At 43.9% G+C, this 25,313-nt stretch overlaps 1 protein-coding gene across 1 annotated transcript in view; it reads left to right on the top strand.

Moving 5' to 3' along the window:
* LOC115103994 (endoplasmic reticulum transmembrane helix translocase-like) overlaps positions 1-25,313 on the top strand; it is a 44,650-nt gene that overhangs the window by 6,575 nt on the left and 12,762 nt on the right. Inside the window, 9 exon segments of the mRNA XM_029625107.2 lie at positions 10,236-10,342; positions 11,893-12,022; positions 12,307-12,362; positions 12,498-12,624; positions 14,658-14,795; positions 14,951-15,071; positions 19,159-19,316; positions 19,485-19,660; positions 24,011-24,121. Of these exon segments, the coding sequence (XP_029480967.1) occupies positions 10,236-10,342; positions 11,893-12,022; positions 12,307-12,362; positions 12,498-12,624; positions 14,658-14,795; positions 14,951-15,071; positions 19,159-19,316; positions 19,485-19,660; positions 24,011-24,121 (1,124 nt within the window).

The following is a 25,313-nucleotide window of genomic DNA, read 5'->3' as shown; positions in this document are numbered from 1 at the left end:
AATAAGTATTTGGTCACCTACAAACAAGCAAGATATCTGGCTCTCATAGACCTGTAACAACTTCTTTAAGAGGCTCATCTGTCCTCCACTCGTTACCTGTATTAACTTCTTGCGGCGAGCCATCCCGGATCCGGGATGGTGAATACAGCCTCAAGCTCATTACCATAACGCAACGTTAACTATTCATGTATATCGCAAAATAAATGAAATCAATATGCTAGCTCTCAAGCTTAGCCTTTTGTTAACAACACTGTCATCTCAGATTTTCAAAAATATGCTTCTCAACCATAGCAAAACTAGCATTTGTGTAACAGTATTGATAGCTATTGATAGCTAGCATTAGCATTTAGCGTTAGCATTCAGCAGGCAACATTTTCACAGAAAACCATTCAAATAAAATAATTTACCTTTGAAGAACTTCGGATGTTTTCAATGAGGAGACTCTCAGTTAGATAGCAAATGTTCCGTTTTTCCTGAAAGATTATTTGTTTAGGAGAAATCGCTCCATTTTGTGCGTCACGTTTAGCTACTAAAAAAACCTGTATCCAGGATTGTGTAAATCTATCCGCAAGCTCATTAGCATAACACAACGTTAACTATTCATGAAAATCGCAAATGAAATGAAATGAATATGCTAGCTCTCAAGCTTAGCCTTTTGTTAACAACACTGTCATCTCAGATTTTCAAAAATATGCTTCTCAACCATAGCAAAACTAGCATTTAGCATTTAGCGTTAGCATTTATCATTAGCATTTAGCGTTAGCATTAGCAGGCAACATTTTCACAAAAACCAGAAAAACATTCAAATAAATAATTTACCTTTGAAGAACTTCGGATGTTTTCAATGAGGAGACTCTCAGTTAGATAGCAAATGTTCAGTTTTCCTGAAAGATTATTTGTGCAGGAGAAATCGGTCCGTTTTCTGTGTCATGTTTGGCTACCAAAAAAAAACGAAAATTCAGTTATAAAAACGCCAAACTTTTTCCAAAATAACTCCATAATATCGACTGAAACATGGCAAACGTTGTTTAGAATCAATCCTCAAGGTGTTTTTCTACATATCTCTTCAAAGATATATCGTTCGTGGAAGTGTGCTTCTCCCTCTGAATCGCATGTGAAAATGATTGCAGCTGAGAATTACGCACAAATTTAGACAAAGGACACCGGGCGGACCCCTGGCAAATGTAGTCTCTTATGGCCAATCTTCCAATGATATGCCTACAAATACGTCACAATGCTGCAGACATCTTGGACGAACGGCAGAGAGCATAAGCTCATTCACGGCACATTCACAGCCATATAAGGAGACGATAGAAAAACAGAGCTTCAAAAATTCTGCTCATTTCCTGTTTGAGGTTTCATCTTGGTTTCGCCTGTAGCATGAGTTCCGTGGCATTCACAGATAATATCTTTGCAGTTTTGAAAACGTCAGTGTTTTCTTTCCAAAGCTGCCAATTATATGCATAGTCGAGCATCTTTTCGTGACAAAATATTGCGCTTAAAACGGGAACGTTTTTTTTATCCAATAATGAAATAGCGCCCCCATAGCTTCAACTGGTTAATGGCACCTGTTTGAACTTGTTAATAGTATAAAAGACACCTGTCCACAACCTCAAACAGTCACACTCCAAACTCCACTATGGCCAAGACCAAAGAGCTGTCAAAGGACACCAGAAACAAAATTGTAGGATTTTTATTTTAATGGACAAAAAAAATATTTTCTTTGAAAAACAAGGACATTTTCTAAGTGACCCCAAACTTTTGAACAGTAGTGTATATTTTTTAAAAACTTTTTTTATATATATATATTTTTTACCCCATTTTCTCCCCAATTTTGTGATATCCAATTGATAGTTACAGTCTTGTCCCATCACTGCAACTGCCCTACGGATATGGGAGAGGCGAAGGTCGAGAGCCATGCGTCCTCCAAAAACACGACCCTGCCAAGCCGCACTGCTTCTTGACACACTGCTCGCTTTACCCGGAAGCTAGCCGCACCAATGTGTCGGAGGAAACACCATCCAGCTGGCGACCGAGTTCAGCTTGCAGATGCCCGGCCCACCACAAGGAGTCTCTATTGTGCGATGGTACAATGAAATCCCGGCCGGCCAAACTCTCCCCTAACTCGGACCTGGGCCAATTGTGTGCCACCTCATGGGTCTCCCGGTCACGGCCGGCTGTGAGACACAGCCTGTGATTGAACAAGGGTCTGTAGTGATGCCTCAAGCACTGCGATGCATTGCCTTAAAATGTATATATACAGGGAGTATCAGTATCCAGTTGATGTGCAGGGGTACTAGGTAATTGAGGTAGCCATGTACTGTACATATACAGTGCATTAGGAAAGTATTCAGACCTGAACTCAATTTCGAGTCTCATAGCAAAGGGTCTGAATAGTTATGTAAATAAGCTATTTCTGTAGTAAACCTAGTAAAACTCGCAGACAATTAGTAAAGCTTTAACCAAGTTCATTCAACGGCATAAGATAAAGACATGGTTCCACCAGTGGTAGTATTAATAACCCAATTCGGGTGACGTCGTCCTTTTCTCGAAATATGACATCGTTATTGCTAGGCAGGAAAGTATGTGATGCGGGCCATAAACTGTTCATTCTCCCTTAATGTGACCTGATCTGACCTCTGCCCCCTTCCACTAAACCACAGCTCTCCATCCTTATAAGTGCCTGCCACGTGATTGCACTTCCTTTACTCAATACATTCCAAGCTTACAGGTAACCATTCACTTCTGGTGTGGAAACTAGACTATGTCGCTCAATATTTCAATAGGATACCTGATAATTAACAATATTTCAAGTTTATAGTCAGAACTCATCAGTGGTGTTGATGAGGATTTTTATTAGTACATTTTAGAAGAAGTCTAATGTAACAAAATGTGGAAAAGGGTAAGGGTTCTGAATACTTTCCGAATGCATTGTAGGTAAGGGTAAAGTGACTAGGCAACAAGATAGATAATAGACAGTAGTAGTAGCAGCAGCATACACTAGTAGCAGCAGCATACACTACCCATCAAAAGATTTAGAACACCTACTCATTCAAGGGTTTTTCTTTATTTTTACTATTTTCTACAGTGTAGAATAACAGTGAAGACATCAAAACTATGAAATAACACAAATGGAATCATGTAGTAACACAAAGTGTTAAACAAATATATTTGAGATTCTTCAAATAGCCACCCTTTGCCTTGATTACAGCTTTGCACACTCTTGGCATTCTCTCAACCAGCTTCATGAGGTAGTCACCTGGAATGCATTTCAATAAACAGGTGTGCCTTGTTAATTTGTGGAATTTCTTAATGCTTTTGAGCCAATCAGTTGTGTTTTGACAAGGTAGGGGTGGTATACGGTGAGGGGGAAAAAGTATTTGATCCCCTGCTGATTTTGTACGTTTGCCCACTGACAAAGAAATTATCAGTCTATAGTTTTAATGGTAGGTTTATTTGAACAGTGAGAGACAGAATAACAACAAAAATATCCAGAAAAACGCATGTCAAAATTTTAGCATTTTAATGAGGGAAATAAGTATTGGACCCCCTCTCAATCAGAAAGATTTCTGGCTCCCAGGTGTCTTTCATACAGGTAACGAGCTGAGATTAGGAGCACACTCTTAAAGGGAGTGCTCCTAATCTAAGTTTCTTAGCTGTATAAAAGACACCTGTCCACAGAAGCAATCAATCAATCAGATTCCAAACTCTCCACCATGGCCAAGACCAAAGAGCTCAGCAAGGATGTCAGGGACAAGATTGTAGCCCTACACAAGGCTGGAATGGGCTACAAGACCATTGCCAAGCATCTTGGTGAGAAGATGACAACAGTTGGTGCGATTATTCGCAAATGGAAGAAACACAAAAGAACTGTCAATCTCCCTCGGCCTGGGGCTCCATGCAAAATCTCACCTCGGTGAGTTGCAATGATCATGAGAACGGTGAGGAATCAGCCCAGAACGACACAGGATCTCAAGGCAGCTGGGACCATAGTCACCAAGAAAACAATTGGTAACACACTACGCCGTGAAGGACTGAAATCCTGCAAATCAAATCAAATCAAATTTATTTATATAGCCCTTCGTACATCAGCTGATATCTCAAAGTGCTGTACAGAAACCCAGCCTAAAACCCCAAACAGCAAGCAATGCAGATGTAGAAGCACGGTGGCTAGGAAAAACTCCCTAGAAAGGCCAAAACCTAGGAAGAAACCTAGAGAGGAACCAGGCTATGTGGGGTGGCCAGTCCTCTTCTGGCTGTGCCGGGTGGAGATTATAACAGAACATGGCCAAGATGTTCAAATGTTCATAAATGACCAGCATGGTCAAATAATAATAATCACAGGCAGAACATTTGAAACTGGAGCAGCAGCACGGCCAGGTGGACTGGGGACAGCAAGGAGGAGTCATGTCAGGTAGTCCTGAGGCATGGTCCTAGGGCTCAGGTCCTCCGAGAGAGAGAAAGAGAGAATTAGAGATGGCATACTTAAATTCACACAGGACACCGGATAGGACAGGAGAAGTACTCCAGATATAACAAACTGACCCTAGCCCCCCGACACAAACTACTGCAGCATAAATACTGGAGGCTGAGACAGGAGGGGTCAGGAGACACTGTGGCCCCATCCGATGACACCCCCGGACAGGGCCAAACAGGAAGGATATAACCCCACCCACTTTGCCAAAGCACAGCCCCCACACCACTAGAGGGATATCTTCAACCACCAACTTACCATCCTGAGACAAGCCGAGTATAGCCCACAAAGATCTCCGCCACGGCACAACCCAAGGGGGGGCGCCAACCCAGACAGGAAGATCACACCAGTGACTCAAAACACTCAAGTGACGCACTCCTCCCAGGGACGGCATGAAAGAGCACCAGCAAGCCAGTGACTCAGCCCCTGTAATAGGGTTAGAGGCAGAGAATCCCAGTGGAAAGAGGGGAACCGGCCAGGCAGAGACAGCAAGGGCGGTTCGTTGCTCCAGAGCCTTTCCGTTCACCTTCCCACTCAATCATACGACCCACTGAAGAGATGAGTCTTCAGTAAAGACTTAAAGGTTGAGACCGAGTTTGTGTCTCTCACATGGGTAGGTTGACCATTCCATAAAAATGGAGCTCTATAGGAGAAAGCCCTGCCTCCAGCTGTTTGCTTAGAAATTCTAGGGACAATTAGGAGGCCTGCGTCTTGTGACCGTAGCGTACGTGTAGGTATGTACGGCAGGACCAAATCAGAGAGATAGGTAGGAGCAAGCCCATGTAATGCTTTGTAGGTTAGCAGTAAAACCTTGAAATCAGCCCTTTGCCTTGACAGGAAGCCAGTGTAGGGAGGCTAGCACTGGAGTAATATGATCAAATTTTTTCTAGCAGCCGTATTTAGCACTAACTGAAGTTTATTTCGTGCTTTATCCGGGTAGCCGGAAAGTAGAGCATTGCAGTAGTCTAACCTAGAAGTGACAAAAGCATGGATTCATTTTTCTGCATCATTTTTGGACAGAAAGTTTCTGATTTTTGCAACGTTATGTAGATGGAAAAAAGCTGTCCTTGAAATGGTCTTGATATGTTCTTCAAAAGAGAGATCAGGGTCCAGAGTAACGCCAAGGTCCTTCACAGTTTTATTTGAGACGACTGTACAACCATTAAGATGAATTGTCAGATTCAACAGAAGATCTCTTTGTTTCTTGGGACCTAGAACAAGCATCTCTGTTTTGTCCAAATTTAAAAGTAGAAAGTTTGCAGCCATCCACTTCCTTATGTCTGAAACACATGCTTCTAGCGAGGGCAATTTTGGGGCTTCACCATGTTTCATTGAAATGTACAGTTGTGTGTCATCCGCATAGCAGTGAAAGTTAACATTATGTTTTCGAATGACATCCCCAAGAGGTAAAATATATAGTGAAAACAATAGTGGTCCTAAAACGTAACCTTGAGGAACACCGAAATTTACAGTTGATTTGTCAGAGGACAAACCATTCATAGAGACAAACTGATATCTTTCCGACAGATAAGATCTATACCAGGCCAGAACTTGCCCGTGTAGACCAATTTGGGTTTCCAATCTCTCCAAAAGAATGTGGTGATCGATGGTATCAAAAGCAGCACTAAGGTCTAGGAGCACGAGGAGAGATGCACAGCCTCGGTCCGATGCCATTAAAATGTAATTTACCACCTTCAGAAGTGCAGTCTCAGTGCTATGATGGGGTCTAAAACCAGACTGAAGCATTTCGTATACATTGTTTGTCTTCAGGAAGGCAGTGAGTTGCTGTGCAACAGCCTTTTCTAAAAATTTTGAGAGGAATGGAAGATTTGATATAGGCCGATTTAGTTTTTAAAATATTTTCTGGGTCAAGGTTTGGCTTTTTCAAGGGAGGCTTTATTACACACCAGTTTGGTGTGGCGCCATTTCCGTTCCAATTTTCTGGAAGCTTGCTTCAGAGCTCGGGTATTTTCTGTGTACCAGGGAGTTAGTTTCTTATGAGAAATGTTTTTAGTTTTTAGGGGTGCAACTGCATCAAGGGTATTGCGCAAGGTTAAATTGAGTTCCTCAGTTAGGTGGTTAACTGATTTTTGTCCTCTGGCGTCCTTGGGTAGACAGAGGGAATCTGGAAGGACATCAAGGAATCTTTGTGTTGTCTGTGGATTTATAGCACGACTTTTGATGTTCCTTGGTTGGGGTCTGAGCAGATTATTTGTTGCAATTGCAAACGTAATAAAATGGTGGTCCGATAGTCCAGGATTATGAGGAAAAACATTAAGATCCACAACATTTATTCCATGGGACAAAACTAGGTCCAGAGTGTGACAGTGAGTGGGTCCAGAGACATGTTGGACAAAACCCACTGAGTCGATGATGGCTCCGAAAGCCTTTTGGAGTGGGTCTGTGGACTTTTCCATGTGAATATTAAAGTCACCAAAGATTAGAATATTATCTGCTATGACTACAAGGTCCGATAGGAATTCAGGGAACTCAATGAGGAACGCTGTATATGGCCCAGGAGGCCTGTAAAACAGTAGCTATAAAAAGTGATTGAGTAGGCTGCATATATTTCATGACTAGAAGCTCAAAAGACGAAAACGTCTTTTTTTTTTGTAAATTGAAATTTGCTATCGTAAATGTTAGCAACACCTCCGCCTTTGCGGGATGCACGGGGGATATGTCCAGATAAAGCGTCCGGAGTGAAAAAGTTGAGGGAAAAAACAAAAATATAGACGGTAATTAAAAAGTAAAAAAAGTAAAGTTGTCAGGTAGCAAAATAGGTTGGCAACAAAACGCACAGCAACTTGTAAACAAGTCTTGCAAGTTGTGACCGGAAATTACGTCACTCATGTAGTACTGCAGCGCCCGCAAGGTCCCCCTGCTCAAGAAAGCACAAATACATGCCTGTCTGAAGTTTGCCAATGAACATCTGAATGATTCCGAGGACAACTGGGTGAAAGTGTTGTGGTTAGATGAGACCAAAATGGAGTTGGCATCAACTCAACTTGCCGTGTTTGGAGGAGGAGGAATGCTGCCTATGACCCCAAGAAACCATCCCCACCGTCAAACATGGAGGTGGAAACATTATGCTTTGTGGGTGTTTTTCTGCTAAGGGGACAGGACAACTTCATCGCATCAAAGGGACGATGGACGGGGCCATGTACCGTCAAATCTTGGGTGAAAACCTCCATCCCTCAGCCAGGGTATTGAAAATGGGTCGCGGATGGGTATTCCAGCATGAAAATTACCCAAAACACACGGCCAAGGCAACAAAGGAGTGGCTCAAGAAAAAGCACATTAAGGTCCTGGAGTGGCCTAGCCAGTCTCCAGACCTTAATCCCATAGAAAATCTGTGGAGGGAGCTGAAGGTTCGAGTTGCCAAACGTCAGCCTCGAAACCTTAATGACTTGGAGAAGATCTGCAAAGAGGAGTGGGACAAAATCCCTCCTGAGATGTGTGCAAACCTGGTGGCCAACTACAAGAAACGTCTGACCTCTGTGATTGCCAACAAGGGTTTTGCCACCAAGTACTAAGTCATGTTTTGCAGAGGGGTCAAATACCCTCATTAAAATGCAAATCAATTTATAACATTTTTGACATGCGTTTTTCATGACTTTTTTGTTGATATTCTGTCTCTCACTGTTTCAAATACTTTTTTCCCTCACTGTACAGAAGATAGCCCTATACCGCCGCAGGGAAGGAAGACTCATAGTTACCTCTGCTGCAGAGGATAAGTTCATTAGAGTTACCAGCCTCAGAAATTGTAGCCCAAGTAAATGCTTCAGAGTTGAAGTAACAGACATATCTCAACATCAATTCTTCAGAGGAGAATGTGAATCAGGCCTTCATGGTCGAATTGCTTCAAAGAAACCACTACTGAAGGACACCAATAAGAAGAAGAGACTTGCTTGGGCCAAGAAACACGAGCAATTAATATTAGACTGGTGGAAATTTGGTCTGGAGTCCAAATTGGAGATTTTTGGTTTCAACCGCCGTGTCTTTGTGATACGAGGTGTGGGTGAACGGATGATCTCCGCTTGTGTATTTCCCACCGTAAAGCATGGAGGAGGAGGTGTGGGGGTGCTTTGCTGGTGACACTGTCATTGATTTATATAGAATTCAAGGCACCCTTAACCAGCAAAGCACCCCCACACCACCTCCTCCTCCCTGCATTCTGCAGCCATACACCATACCATTTGGTTTGCGCTTAGTGGGACTATCATTTGTTTTTCAACAAGACAATGACAAATAAGGTCTATTTTACCAAAAAGGAGAGTGATGGAGTGCTGCATGAGATGACCTGGCCTCCACAATCCCCTTACCTCAACCCAATTGAGATGGTTTGGGATGAGTCGGACCGCAGTGAAGGAAAAGCAGCCAACAAGTGCTCAGCATATGTGGGAACTCCAAGACTGTTGGAAAAGCATTCCAGGTGAAGCTGGTTGAGATAATGCCAAGAGTGTGCAAAGCTGTCATCAATGCAAAGGGTGGCTATTTGAAGAATCTCAAAAACAAATCAAAATATATTTTATATAACACTATTTTTGGTTACTACATGATTCCATATGTGTTATTTCATAGTTTCGACGTCTTCACTATTATTCTACAATGTAGAAAATAGTCCAAATAAAGAAAAACCCTTGAATGAGTAAGTGTTCTTAAACTTTTGACCGGTAGTGTATGTGGTGAGTTTGAAAGTGTGTGTAATGTGTGTTTGGGCATATGTTATGTTGGTGTAAGTATGTGTGAGTGTGTGGGTAGAGTCCAGTGTATGTGCATAGTCAGTCTTTTTTTAGAAGTCTTATGGTTTGAGAATAGAAGCTTTTCAGGGCCCTGTTGGTATTAACATTTTTACCACGTTTTCTCCCCAATTTCGTGGTATCCAATTGTTTAGAAGCTACTATCTTGTCTCATCGCTACAACTCCCGTACAACTCCCGTACGGGCTCGGGAGAGACGAAGGTTGAAAGTCATGCGTCCTCCGATACACAACCCAACCAAGCCGCACTGCTCCTTAACACAGCGCCATCCAACCCGGAAGCCAGCCGCACCAATGTGTCGGAGGAAACACCGTGCACCTGGCAACCTTGGTTAGCGCGCACTGCGCCCGGCCCGCGTCAGGAGTCTCTGGTGCGCGATGATTTAGCCCATGCCAAATCTTTTCAGCTCCTGAGGGGGAGGAGACATTGTTGTGCCCTCTTCATGACTGTGTTGGTGTGTTTGGACCATGATATACCCTTAGTGATGTGGACACCGAGGAACTCTCAACCCGCTCTACTACAGCCCTGTCGATGTGAACGGGTGTGTGCTTGGTCCTCCGTTTCCTGTAGTCCACGATCAGCTCCTTTTGTCTTACTGACTTTGAGGGAGAACTTGTTGTCCTGGCACCACACTGCCAGGTCTCTGACCTCCTCTCTATAGGCTGTCTCATCTTCGTCGGTGATAAGGCATACCACCGTTGTGTCGTCTGGAAAACTTAACGTGTGAACAGTCAGTACATGAGGGGACTAAGCATGCACCTCTGAGGGGCCCCCATGTTGAGGGTCAGCATGGCTGATGTGTTGTCGCCTACCCTCACCACCTGGCGGCGGCCCGTCAGGAAGTCCAGGATCCAGTTGCAGAGGGAGGTGTTCAGTCCCAGGGACCTTAGTTTAGTGATGAGCTTTGAGGATGCCATGGTGCTGAACGCTGAGCTGTAGTCAATGAACAGCATTCTCACGTTGGTTTGACACAGTATATATCTGTCTTTCTCTTCCCCCCAGGCCGCTCTCCCCAGGAGAACTTGGTTCCATGTGACGTGCTGCTGCTGAGAGGGCGCTGCATCGTGGACGAGGCCATGCTGACGGGAGAGTCAGTTCCTCAGATGAAGGTCAGACATACGGGAAGCCTGTCCTATACTAGATAACAACCATGTAAAACAATGCAGTCTATCTGGACATTATACAGTGCCTCTGGAAAGTATTCAGACTTTTTCCACATTTTGTTGCGTTACACAGCCTTATTCTAAAATTGATGTAAATGGGTTTTTTCCTCATCAATCTACACACAATACCCCATAATGACAATGCAAAAACAGGCTTTTAGAAATGTTTGCAAATGTATTTAAAAAATACAAAATTTATCACATTTACATAAGTATTCAGACTCATTACTCAGTACTTCAAGTATTCTTGGGTATGATGCTACAATCTTGGCACATCTGTATTTGGGGAGTTTCTCCCATTCTTCTTTGCTGATCCTCTCAAACTCGGGTTGAATAGGCAGCGTTGCTGCACAGTTATTTTCAGGTCTCTCCAGAGATGTTCGATTGGGTTCAAGTCCGGGCTCTTGCTGGGCCACTCAACGACATTCAGGGACTTGTCTCGAAGCCCCTCCTGCATTGTCTTGGCAGTGTGCTGAGGGTTGTTGTCCTGTTGGATGGTGAACCTTCGCCCCAGTCTGAGGTCTTGAGCGCTCCAGAGCGCTGTTCGTCAAGGATCTCTCTGTATTTTGCTCTGTTCATCTTTCCCTGATCCTGACTAGTCTCCCAGTCCCTGCTGCTGAAAAACATCCCCACAGCATGATGCTGCCACCACCATGCTTCACCGTAGGGATGGTGCCAGGTTTCCTCCAGACGTGACATTTGCATTCAGGCCGAAGAGTTCAATCTTCGTTTCATCAGACCAGAGAATCTTGTTTCTCATGGTCTGAAAGTCTTAAGGTGCCTTTTAGCATACTCCAAGCATGCTGTCATGTGCCTTTTACTGAGGAGTGGTTTCTGTCTCGTCACTCTACCATAAAGGCCTGATTGGTGGAGTGCTACAGAGATGCTTGTCCTTCTGGAAGGTTCTCCCATCTCCACAGAGGAACTTTAGAGCTCTGTCAGTGACCATCCGGTTCTTGGCCACCTCCCTGACTAAGGCCCTTCTCCCCCGATTGCTCAGTTTGGCTGGCCGGCTAGCTTTAGGAAGAGTCCTGGTGGTTCCAAACTTCTTCTATTTAAGAATGATGGAGGCCACTGTGTTCTTGGGGACCTTCAATGCTGCAGAAATGTTTTGGTACCCTTCCCCAGATCTGTGCCTTGACACAATCAGAGCTCTACGGACAATTCCTTCGACCTCATAGCTTGGTTTTTGCTCTGACATGCACGGTCAGTTGTGGGACCTTATATAGACAGGTGTGTGCCTTTCCAAATCATGTCCAATCAATTGAATTTGGTGGACTCCAATCAAGTTGTAGAAACTTCTCAAGGATGATCACTGTAGATTGTCAAAACAATGGGAATGTTACTATAGATCATTCATAAAGACTTCATAAGCATAGAATATCAAATATGCTCCACAAATCATTTAGCAAAATCATATGCTTTCTAAATCATAGGCTCTATTTATCCTTTAAAATACGTTTTTAATTTGATGTTCCACCATGTTGTGTGTTTAGGAGCCGGTGGAGGATCTGGACCCAGAGAGGGTATTGGACCTCCAGGGTGATGCCCGCCTCCACATAATCTCTGGTGGGACCAAGGTGGTACAGCACAGCCCCCCGCTCCGTGCCACTGTAGGACTCAAACGTCAGTTCCTACCTACTGTTTAGTATATTATTCACTTATAAGGCAGAAATGTCCTGCATTTTTTGCACTTTGAGATGAACAATTTTAATTATAAAGCACTTTAAATCTATATTTAGTTATCCCTTATCAATATAAAAACAAATCTATATTTTAGATCAGTTATGTTTCAACTGTCATCTCCCTCAGCCTCAGAATAGATGAATTGAATCTGCCCTTGTATCTATCTTGTCTCACTAAGAGCAAATAATAATCGTTTGTTTTTCTTCTTTTTCATTTTTCTGCAGCTGTGGACAATGGCTGTGTGGCTTATGTGTTGAGAACCGGATTCTATACCTCTCAGGTGAGGGGCTGCTGCCCTTGACTACCGAACTTGTCCAATAAGAACCGCTTGTTTTAATTTTCTGTTGCAAAATGTTTTGCTACGGTGTTCAGTAATGAATACAACCCTGGTGTTGTTAACCACGCCTGTCTACAGGGTAAACTGCTGAGGACCATCTTGTTTGGAGTGAAGAGGGTGACAGCCAACAACTTGGAAACATTCATCTTCATCCTCTTCCTCCTGGTGTTTGCCATCGCTGCTGCTGGCTATGTGTGGGTGGAAGGTGAGGGATGCAGTGAACAACGCAACGAAATCAATCAATTAAATGTGTTTTATAAAGCCTTTTTACTTCAACAGTTGTCACAAAGTTCTTCACAGATACCCATTCTAAAACCCCATGGAACAAGCAATGCAGAGGCAGAAGTACAGTTGGTCGTACTTAGAGCATTTCTCCATTATACAGTTTGTTTATATCTTGGCAGTAGTGTATTAGCCAAGAGACAATTTAAGGAGATAATATTTTATTCAATTAACATTTTTACTGAACATTGACAGTCGTGCCGAAGGGCCCTATTCACAAAAAAAAAAAACATGACCTATTAAACACAAATTCCTCCTTTATAAAATGTTATAAAACAAGTTGTTGAAATAGGCCCTGAGGTCAGGAGAGAGCTGCAGTATAACTGTATTTTTTATTATTATTAATAACAATATATGCCATTTAGCAGATGCTTTTATCCAAAGCAACTTACAGTCATGTGTGCAAACATACTGCATAGCTTTCTCTGTGTGAGTAACTATTACTAAAAACTCAGCAAAAAAAGAAACGTCCCTTTTTCAGGACCCTGTCTTTCAAAGATAATTCGTAAAAATCCAAATAACTTCACAGATCTTCATTGTAAAGGGTTTAAACAACTGGTTCCCATGCTTGTTCATTGAACCAGAAACAATTAATGAACATGCACCTGTGGAACAGTCGTTAAGACACTAACAGTTTACAGACGGTAGGCAATTAAGGTCACAGTTATGAAAACTTAGGACACTAAAGAGGCGTTTCTACTGACTCTGAAAATCACCAAAAGAAAGATACCCAGGGTCCCTGCTCATCTGCGTGAACGTGCCTTAGTCGTGCTGCAAGGAGGCATGAGGACTGCAGATGTGGCCAGGGCAATAAATTGCAATGTCAGTACTGTGAGACGCCTAAGACCGCGCTACAGAGAGGTAGGACGGAGAGCTGATCGTCCTCGCCGTGGCAGACCACGTTTAACAACACTTGCAAAGGATCGGTACATCCGAACATACCTGCGGGACAGGTACAGGATGGCAACAACAACTGCCTGAGTTACACAAGGAACGCACAATCCCTCCATCAGTGCTCAGACTGTCTGCAATAGCCTGAGAGAGGCTGGACTGCGGGCTTGTAGGCCTGTTGTAAGGCAGGTCCTCACCAGACATCACCGGCAACAACGTCGCCTATGGGCTCAAACCTACTGCCGCTGGACCAGACAGGACTGGCAAAAAGTGCTCTTCACTGATGGTTTTGTCTCACCAGGGGTGAGGATTCGCGTTTATCGTCGACGGAATGAGCGTTACACCGAGGCCTGTACTCTAGAGCTGGATCGATTTGGAGGTGGAGGGTCCGTCATGGTCTGGGGCGGTGTGTCACAGTATTATCGGACTGAGCTTGTTGTTATTGCAGGCAATCTCAACATTGTACGTTACAGGGAAGACATCCTCCTCCCTCATGTGGTACTGCAGGCTCATCCTAACATGACCCTCCAGCATGACAATGCCACCAGCCATACTGCTCGTTCTGTGCGTGATTTCCTGCAAGACATGAATGTCAGTGTTCTGCCATGGCCAGCGAAGAGCCCAGATCTCAATCCCATTGAGCACGTCTGGGACCTGTTTGATCGGAGGGTGAGAGCTAAGGCCATTCCCCCCAGAAATGTCCAGGGACTTGCAGGTACCTTGGTGGAAGAGTGGGGTAACATCTCACAGCAAGAACTGGCAAATCTGGTGCAGTCCATGAGGAGGAGATGCACTGCCGTACTTAATGCAGCTGGTGGCCACACCAGATACTGACTGTTGCTTTTGATTTTGAACACCCCTTTGTTTAAGAACACATAATGCCATTTCTGTTAGTCACATGTCTGTGGAACTTGATCAGTTTGTCTCAGTTGTTGAGTCTTATGTTCATACAAATATTTACACATGTTAAGTTTGATGAAAATAAACGCAGTAGACAGTGAGAGGACGTTTCTTTTTTTCGCTGAGTTTAGTTGTGTAACTGTCTCTGTGTGCTCTCCCCTGCAGGAACTAAGGACCCTAGCAGGAACCGGTATAAGTTGTTTCTGGAGTGTACTCTCATCCTGACCTCCGTGGTTCCACCTGAGCTCCCTATAGAATTGTCTCTTGCAGTCAACACATCCCTCATCGCTCTGGCCAAGCTCTGTGAGTCAGCAGTGTGGGCGGGGTGGTATGTGGATGTATGTGTTGTGAAAGTGGTTCTGAAACTGGTATAGTAATGTTTGTAGTACTTAATGATGCCAGTCCACCTCGCTGTTCTGCTATTTGACTCACCCCTTTCTTTCTTCTCCCTTACTTAGATGTGTTCTGCACTGAGCCCTTCAGGATCCCATTTGCAGGCAAGGTGGAGGTGTGCTGCTTTGACAAGACGGGCACCTTGACCAGCGACCATCTGGTTGTACGGGGGGTCGCAGGACTCAGGTACACTCTCTTTTTTTAGATTTTTCAGTATGATACATTTCTTTGTTGCAAATTTTTCCAAAGACTGACTGGACCTGATGATATTAAGACGTTTTAAAGGCTACATAATGGCATCATAATGCATTGTAACGGTCTGGGTTAAGTAAAGTGTTTACCAATGCCCTTATGCGCTGGTGTCATACTGTGAGTATTGGAGCGAGCGGTCGCATCCGAGCGCTTCGGTCCGCAGGTAGTATAACTTTTCATTACATTTCATTATAGTACAACGGTTTGATTTGTCTAATCTTAGCAATTTCTTCTTAGCTAGCTACATAGCCGTCTTTGTATCAAAGATAATTGCGTAATTATCGTATTTCGTCGTCCTAACGTAGTCCACACTGCTATCTGCCCAGCAGCTAGCCAGCTAGCCAGCTAGCAAACGTCCACCGTCTTCCGAATAGCAGCACTGTAAAAACTATTACACTCAACTGAACGACTTGATTAGCGTAGTGTTAGCTAGCTACATAGTTGTCTTTGCTGTCTTCGTATCCAAGATAATTGTGTAGTTTAGAGTGTGTAGTCTTAGAGTGATTATCTTAATTTACCGAGGTTAGCTAGCCAGCTATTTGTCGTCCTTAACATAGGAGACACTGCTAGCTAGCCAACAGCTAGCCAACGTCTACCGAATAGAACTTCCTCACTCAACAACCCGGTCGCATTCCGCTTCACTCCACAGGTAGTATCACATTTTAATTTCATTTCATTACAGTACAACGGTTTGATTTGTTTGATCGTAGCTAGCTACATAGCTAGCTACATAGCCGTCTTTGTATCAAAGATAATTGTGTAGTCTAGAGCGATTTTCTAGGTTAGCTAGCCAGCTATTGTCGTTCTCTTAACGCAACGTAACGTAATCAACAGCCCCCGAATAGCAGCACTGTAGAAACTATCACACTCAACGGAACGACTTGATTAGTGTAGTGCCAACAATGCAGCCACTGCCAGCTAGCCTACAAAGTCAACAACGCAGCCACTGCCAGCTAGCCTACTTCAGCAGTACTGTATCATTTTAATCATTTTAGTCAATAAGATTCTTGCTACGTAAGCTTAACTTTCTGAACATTCGAGACGTGTAGTCCACTTGTCATTCCAATCTCCTTTGCATTAGCGTAGCCTCTTCTGTAGCCTGTCAACTATGTGTCTGTCTATCCCTGTTCTCTCCTCTCTGCACAGACCATACAAACGCTCCACACCGCGCGGCCACCCTAATCTGGTGGTCCCAGCGCACGACCCACGTGGAGTTCCAGGTCTCCGGTAGCCTCTGGAACTGCCGATCTGCGGCCAACAAGGCAGAGTTCATCTCAGCCTATGCCTCCCTCCAGTCCCTCGACTTCTTGGCACTGACGGAAACATGGATCACCACAGATAACACTGCTACTCCTACTGCTCTCTCTTCGTCCGCCCACGTGTTCTCGCACACCCCGAGAGCTTCTGGTCAGCGGGGTGGTGGCACCGGGATCCTCATCTCTCCCAAGTGGTCATTCTCTCTTTCTCCCCTTACCCATCTGTCTATCGCCTCCTTTGAATTCCATGCTGTCACAGTTACCAGCCCTTTCAAGCTTAACATCCTTATCATTTATCGCCCTCCAGGTTCCCTCGGAGAGTTCATCAATGAGCTTGATGCCTTGATAAGCTCCTTTCCTGAGGACGGCTCACCTCTCACAGTTCTGGGCGACTTTAACCTCCCCACGTCTACCTTTGACTCATTCCTCTCTGCCTCCTTCTTTCCACTCCTCTCCTCTTTTGACCTCACCCTCTCACCTTCCCCCCTACTCACAAGGCAGGCAATACGCTCGACCTCATCTTTACTAGATGCTGTTCTTCCACTAACCTCACTGCAACTCCCTCCAAGTCTCCGACCACTACCTTGTATCCTTTTCCCTCTCGCTCTCATCCAACACTTCCCACACTGCCCCTACTCGGATGGTATCGCGCCATCCCAACTTTCGCTCTCTCTCCCCGCTACTCTCTCCTCTTCCATCCTATCATCTCTTCCCTCTGCTCAAACCTTCTCCAACCTATCTCCTGATTCTGCCTCCTCAACCCTCCTCTCCTCCCTTTCTGCATCCTTTGACTCTCTATGTCCCCTATCCTCCAGGCCGGCTCGGTCCTCCCCTCCCGCTCCGTGGCTCGACGACTCATTGCGAGCTCACAGAACAGGGCTCCGGGCAGCCGAGCGGAAATGGAGGAAAACTCGCCTCCCTGCGGACCTGGCATCCTTTCACTCCCTCCTCTCTACATTTTCCTCTTCTGTCTCTGCTGCTAAAGCCACTTTCTACCACTCTAAATTCCAAGCATCTGCCTCTAACCCTAGGAAGCTCTTTGCCACCTTCTCCTCCCTCCTGAATCCTCCTCCCCCTCCCCCTCCTCCCTCTCTGCAGATGACTTCGTCAACCATTTTGAAAAGAAGGTCGACGACATCCGATCCTCGTTTGCTAAGTCAAACGACACCGCTGGTTCTGCTCACACTGCCCTACCCTGTGCTCTGACCTCTTTCTCCCCTCTCTCTCCAGATGAAATCTCGCGTCTTGTGACGGCCGGCCGCCCAACAACCTGCCCGCTTGACCCTATCCCCTCCTCTCTTCTCCAGACCATTTCCGGAGACCTTCTCCCTTACCTCACCTCGCTCATAAACTCATCCCTGACCGCTGGCTACGTCCCTTCCGTCTTCAAGAGAGCGAGAGTTGCACCCCTTCTGAAAAAACCTACACTCGATCCCTCCGATGTCAACAACTACAGACCAGTATCCCTTCTTTCTTTTCTCTCCAAAACTCTTGAACGTGCCGTCCTTGGCCAGCTCTCCCGCTATCTCTCTCAGAATGACCTTCTTGATCCAAATCAGTCAGGTTTCAAGACTAGTCATTCAACTGAGACTGCTCTTCTCTGTATCACGGAGGCGCTCCGCACTGCTAAAGCTAACTCTCTCTCCTCTGCTCTCATCCTTCTAGACCTATCGGCTGCCTTCGATACTGTGAACCATCAGATCCTCCTCTCCACCCTCTCCGAGTTGGGCATCTCCGGCGCGGCCCACGCTTGGATTGCGTCCTACCTGACAGGTCGCTCCTACCAGGTGGCGTGGCGAGAATCTGTCTCCTCACCACGCGCTCTCACCACTGGCGTCCCCCAGGGCTCTGTTCTAGGCCCTCTCCTATTCTCGCTATACACCAAGTCATTTGGCTCTGTCATAACCTCACATGGTCTCTCCTATCATTGCTATGCAGACGACACACAATTAATCTTTTCCTTTCCCCCTTCTGATGACCAGGTGGCGAATCGCATCTCTGCATGTCTGGCAGACATATCAGTGTGGATGACGGATCACCACCTCAAGCTGAACCTCGGCAAGACGGAGCTGCTCTTCCTCCCGGGGAAGGACTGCCCGTTCCATGATCTCGCCATCACGGTTGACAACTCCATTGTGTCCTCCTCCCAGAGCGCTAAGAACCTTGGCGTGATCCTGGACAACACCCTGTCGTTCTCAACTCGCATCCGCTACAAGACCATGGTGCTTGCCTACGGAGCTGTGAGGGGAACGGCACCTCAGTACCTCCAGGCTCTGATCAGGCCCTACACCCAAACAAGGGCACTGCGTTCATCCACCTCTGGCCTGCTCGCCTCCCTACCACTGAGGAAGTACAGTTCCCGCGCAGCCCAGTCAAAACTGTTCGCTGCTCTGGCCCCCCAATGGTGGAACAAACTCCCTCACGACGCCAGGACAGCGGAGTCAATCACCACCTTCCGGAGACACCTGAAACCCCACCTCTTTAAGGAATACCTAGGATAGGATAAAGTAATCCTTCTCACCCCCCCCCCCCCCCCCCCTTAAAATATTTAGATGCACTATTGTAAAGTGGCTGTTCCACTGGATGTCTTAAGGTGAACGCACCAATTTGTAAGTCGCTCTGGATAAGAGCGTCTGCTAAATGACTTAAATGTAAATGTAAATGTCATATTGAGGAGTGACATTTAAAGAGAAACTGACACGTTTTTAGCATGAATTAAAGTACGTTTTTACATTTTTTTGTAAACCTTTTCTAAACTCCTCCAGAGAAGGGAAAGAAGTGATGCCTGTGTCAGAGATCCCAGTGGAAACGCATTGGGTGGTTGCTACTTGTCACTCACTGGTTACCCTTGACGACGGACAGCTGGTAGGCGACCCCCTGGAGAAGGCCATGCTCACTGCTGCTGACTGGACCCTCACTAAAGGTTGTGTGTGTGTGTGTGTGTGTGTGTGTGTGTGTGTGTGCGCGCACACGTGTGTACCTCAGGATTTCTGCTCTGTCTCCTTTGTACACCAGAAGTGAGAGTGTGTGTGTGTCTCCATATGTTTGCATCATCTCTACCCTTCTGTCCCTCTCTCTCTGTGTGGTGTAGATGAAAAGGTGTTTGCTCGCGGTATAAAGACCCCAGGCCTGAAGATCCACCTGCGGTTCCACTTTGCCAGTGCTCTGAAGAGGATGTCCGTCCTCGCCTCCTATGAGAAGCTGGGCTCCACTGACCTCTGCTTTGTCTCCACTGTCAAAGGAGCTCCAGAGACACTCAGGGACATGGTAAAAATCATTGTTTTAAATAGAATACTAACATTTTAAATGTATAATTGAATATACAGTTGAAGTCGGAAGTTTACATACACCTTACCCAAATACATTTAAACTCAGTTTTTCACAATTCCTGACATTTAATCCTAGTAAAATTTCCCTGTCTTAGGTCAGTTAGGATCACTACTTTATTTTAAGAATGTGAAATGTCAGAATAATAGTAAGAGAGGATGATTTATTTTATCACATTCCCAGTGGGTCAGAAGTTTACATTCACTCAATTAGTATTTGGTAGCATTGCCTTTAAATTGTTTAACTTGGGTCAAACGTTTCAGGTAGCCTTCCACAAGCTTCCCGCAATAAGTTGGGAGAATTTTGGCCCATTCCTCCCGACATAGTTGATGTAACTGAGTCAGGTTTTTTGGCCTTCTTGCTCGCACACGCTTTTTCAGTTCTGCCCACAAATGTTCTATAGGATTTAGGTCTTTGTGATGGCCACTCTAATACCTTGACTTTGTTGTCCTCAAGTCATTTTGCCACAACTTTGGAATATAGGTCGACCGATTATGATTTTTCAACACCAATTATTGGAGGACCAAAAAAGCCAATACCAATTAATCGGACGATTTAAATGTTAAATTTTTTTTTTTTTTGTAATAATGACAATTACAACAATACTGAATGAACACTTATTTGAACTTAATATAATACATCAATAAAATAAATTTAGCCTCAAATAAATAATGAAACATGTTCAATTTGGTTTAAATAATGCAAAATCAAAGTGTTGGAGAAGAAAGTAAAAGTGCAATATCTGCCATGTAAGAAAGCTAACGTTTAAATTCCTTGCTCCTAACATGAGAACATATGAAAGCTGGTGGTTCCTTTTAACATGAGTCTTCAATATTCCCAGGTAAGAAGTTTTAGGTTGTAGTTATAGGAATTGTAGGACTATTTCTCTCTATACGATTTGTATTTCATATACCTTTAACTATTGGATGTTCTTATACGCACTTTAGTATTGCCAGTGTAACAGTATAGCTTCCGTCCCTCTCCTCGCCCCTATCTGGGCTCGAACCAGGAACACATCGACTACAGCCACCCTCGAAGCAGCGCTACCCATGCAGAGCAAGGTGAACAACTACTCCAAGTCTCAGAGCGAGTGACGTTTGAAACGCAATGAGCGCACACCCCGCTAACTAGCTAGCCATTTCACATCGGTTACACCAGCCTAATCTCGGGAGTTGATAGGCATAAACAGCGCAATGCTTGAAGCACAGCGAAGAGCTGCTGTCAAAACGCACGAAAGTGCTGTTTGAATGAATGTTTACGAGCCTGCTGGTGCCTACCACCGCTCAGTCAGACTGCTCTATCAAATCATAGACTTAATTATAACATAATAACACACAGAACTACGAGCCCTAGGTCATTAATACGGTGGAATCCGGAAACTATCATCTCGAAAACAAGACGTTTATTCTTTCAGTGAAATACGGAACCGTTCCGTATTTTATCTAACGGGTGGCATCCATAAGTCTAAATATTCCTGTTACATTGCACAACCTTGTGCAATGTTATAATTACGTAAAATTCTGGCAAATTAGTTCGCAACGAGCCAGGCGGCCCAAACTGTTGCATATACCCTGACTGCGTGCAATGAACGCAAGAGAAGTGACACAATTTCACCTGGTTAATATTGCCTGCTAACCTGGACTTCTTTTAGCTAAATATGCAGGTTTAAAAATATATACTTCTGTGTATTGATTTCAAGAAAGGCATTGATGTTTATGGTTAGGTACAGTCGTGCAACGATTGTGCTTTTTTTTGCAAAATGCGCTTTTGTTAAATCATCCCCCGTTTGGCGAAGTTGTTTGTCTTTGTTAGAAAGAAATAGTCTTCACACAGTTTGCAATGAGCTAGTTGGCCCAAACTGCTGCATATACCCTGACTCTGTTGCAAGAGAAGTGACACCATTTTTCCTAGTTAAAATATATTCATGTTAACAGGCAATATTAACTACATTTGATATTTATATCAGAAAATCTGAGTTTACGTTGGCGCATTAGATTCACTAGTTACAAAGAAATCCAGTGATTTTGCATAGCCACATCATTCAACAGAAATACTCATCATAAATGTAGATGATAATACAAGTTATACACATGGAATTATAGATATACCTCTCCTTAATGCAACCGCTGTGTCAGATTTCAAAAAAACTTTATGGAAAAAGAAACCCATACAATAATCTGAGATGGCACTCAGAAGTAAAAACACCACAGCCGCAAAGATGGCGTCAACATAAACAAGAAATGACATGATAAATATTCCCTTATCTTTGATGATCTACATCAGAAAGCACTCCAGGAATCACAGGTCCACAATAAATGTTTGTTTTGTTCGAAAATGTCAGTTATTTATGTCCAAATAGCTTCTTTTGTTCGTGCGTTTGGTATACATATCCAAACGCTAATTCTGGTCAGCGTTATATCGGACAAAAACTTCAAAAAATGATATTACCGGTCGAAGAAACATTTCAAACTAAGTACAGAATCAATCATTAGGATGTTTTTAACATATAGCTTCAATAAAGTTCCAACTGGAGTACTCCTTCTTGTCTTCGTGAGCAATGGAACGCAAGTGACTACCACGAGGAATAAACATGATCAGAAAATGGCTGACTGCCAGACACCTGACTGATTCTGCTATCATTCACTCCCACAACATCATAGAAGTCTCATTATAATTTCTATTGATGGTTGACATCTAGTGGAACCCCTAGGCAGTGCAACATCATTCATATCGCAAGGGGATTTCATTGGGGACTCTGGTGAATACATACAAAGCTCAGATTTCTGACTTCCTGTTTTGATTTCAACTCAGGATTTTGCCTGCTATATGAGTTCTGTTATACTCACAGACAACAGTCAAACAGTTTTAGAAACTTTAGAGTGTTTTCTATCCAATACTAATAATAAAATGCATATATTAGAAACTGAGACTGAGGAGCAGGCCGTTTACTTTGGCACCTTATTCATCCAAGCTACTCAATACTGTCATAAAAAGTTAACTGACTTACCTAGTTAAATAAAGGTGTGTACATTTTTACAAATTTCTGATTGTTATGAAAACTTGAAATCGGCCCTAATTGGCCATTCCGATTAATCGGTCGACCTCTACTTTGGAAGTATGTTTGGAGTCATTGTCCATTTGGAAGACCCATTTGGGACCAAGCTTTAACTTCCTGACTGATGGCATGAGATGTTGCTTCAATATATCCACATAATTGTCCTGCTTCATGATGCCATCTATTTTGTGAAGTGCACCAGTTCCTCCTGCACCAAAGCATCCCCACAACATGATGCTGCCACCCCCGTGTTTCACGGTTGGGATGATGTTCTTCGTCTTGCATGCCTCCCCATTTTTCCTCCAAACATAACGATGATCATTATGGCCAAACAGTTCCATTTTTGTTTCATCAGACCAGAGGATATTTCTCCAAAAAAGTACGATCTTTGTCCCCATGTGCAGTTGCAAACCGTAGTCTGGCTTTTTTATGGTGGTTTTGGAGCAGTGGCTTCTTCCTTGCTGAGCGGCCTTTTCGCACCAAAGTACATTCATCTCTTGGAGACAGAACATGTCTCCTTCCTGAGAGGTATGATGGCTGCGTGGTCCCATGGTGTTTATACTTGCGTACTATTGTTTGTACAGATGAACGTGGTACCTTCAGGCATTTGGAAATTGCTCCCAAGGATGAACCAGACTTGTGGAGGTCTACAATTTTTTTTCTGTGGTCTTGGCTGATTTCTTTTGATTTTCCCATGATGTCAAGCAAAGAGGCACTGAGTTTGAAGGCAGGCCTTGAAATACATCCACAGGTACACCTCCAGTTGACTCAAATTATGTCAAGTAGCCTATCAGAAGCTTCTAAAGCCATGACATAATTTTCTGGAATTTTCCAAGCTGTGTAAAGGAACAGTCAACTTAGTGTATGTAAACTTCTGACCCACTGGAATTATGATGCAGTGAAATAATCTGTCTGTAAACAATTGTTGGGAAAAGTACTTGTGTCATGCACACAGTAGATGTCCTAACCGACTTGCCAAAACTATAGTTTGTTAACAAGAAATTTGTGTAGTGTTTGAAAAACGAGTTTTAATGACTCCAACCTAAGTGTATGTACATTTCCTGACTTCAACTGTATCTTTATGGTCAATATAATACATGTCTACTGTACTACACTTCACATACAAGTACATCATCTCAGTGTTGAGTAGATACATCACTGCTGCAGTTACAACCTGCTTATTACACTTTCTTTGTGTCATTATCATTGTTCTAACCATTTGTTTGTTTCTATAGTTCTCAGAGTGCCCAGCCAGCTATGATCAGGTGCACAGGGAGATGTCCCGAGAAGGGGCCAGGGTTCTGGCCTTGGGATACAGAGAGATCGGACACCTCAGCCACCAACAGGTAACTCTACCTGTCCTGTTTAATTCACCTACCTGTCCTGTCCTATCTAACTCAGTGTTTCTCAAACTTTTTGCGGCCGGGGACCCCTTTTGTGATAGCAAATTCATCAGGGGCCCCTCATAATCAGAACACAACTCACGCGAGATAAAAAATTGCATACAATGAGTTTTACTATGACTTCAGTATTACATGGCTGGACGAACCAAATCTTGGGCCCTGGAAGACCTGCCTCTTAGCATCGGAGAGAAAACGTTCATTTTCAAGTAAATTTCCTGCAATTCTACACATTTTGTCATGTGGCAGAGATAATTGTTGTTGTTGCAGTTTTAAAGCTAATATCCTGCAACGCTACATATTTTGTCATGTGGCAGAGATAATTGTTGTTGTTGCAGCTTTAAAGCTAATATCCTGCAACGCTACACATTTTGTCATGTGGCAGAGATAATTGTTGTTGTTGCAGCTTTAAAGCTAATATCCTGCAACGCTACACATTTTGTCATGTGGCAGAGAAAAACGTAGCAATTTTAAGGATTAAATGACAGTGCACTTGTGTAAAAAAACAATAATAATAATACATTTGGGGGAATAAAAAAAGTATTGAGTGAGTACCAATATCCCTGTTAGCCTCCCAGGCCCATGTTGCCCATGTTTAAGAACAAATTGTGGATGAATAATATTACATTGTATTGTATTGCACTCTCCATACTTATTCCACGGATCCCTTCGTCAAAAATTGTTACATTTTGTTGTTGTTAGTCATATTTTTTTCATAAAATAAACGTTTATTAGGTACAGCACCCTGTTCATGAAAATAGATTGTTATATAAAGCAGGCAGACGGGCTTCGAGGCGTTTAGTTACTGTTCGATTGAACGTTGGAATGGGCAAAACGAGTGACCTAAACAACTTTAAGCGTGGTCTGATCGGCGGTGCCAAGTGCGCCGGATCCATTATCTCAGTCACGACCTCCCTCCTGGCCTTTTCATGCATGACAGTGTATATGGTTTACCGAGAATGGTGCGACAAACAAAAAACATCCAATTAGCGGCAGTCCTGTGGTCGAAACGAGCTCGATCATGAGAGTGGTTGAAGGAGAATGGCAATTATCTTGCAAACTATCAGGCGGGCCACAAACAGGCAAATAACGGCGCAGTGCAACAGTGGTGTGTAGAACGGCATCTCAGGACGCACAA

This window comes from Oncorhynchus nerka, linkage group LG21, assembly GCF_034236695.1.
Source record: "Oncorhynchus nerka isolate Pitt River linkage group LG21, Oner_Uvic_2.0, whole genome shotgun sequence".
NCBI lineage: Eukaryota > Metazoa > Chordata > Actinopteri > Salmoniformes > Salmonidae > Oncorhynchus > Oncorhynchus nerka.
The sequence above is the reverse complement of the archived record's forward strand: the minus strand, read 5'-3'. Positions and strand labels throughout refer to the sequence as shown.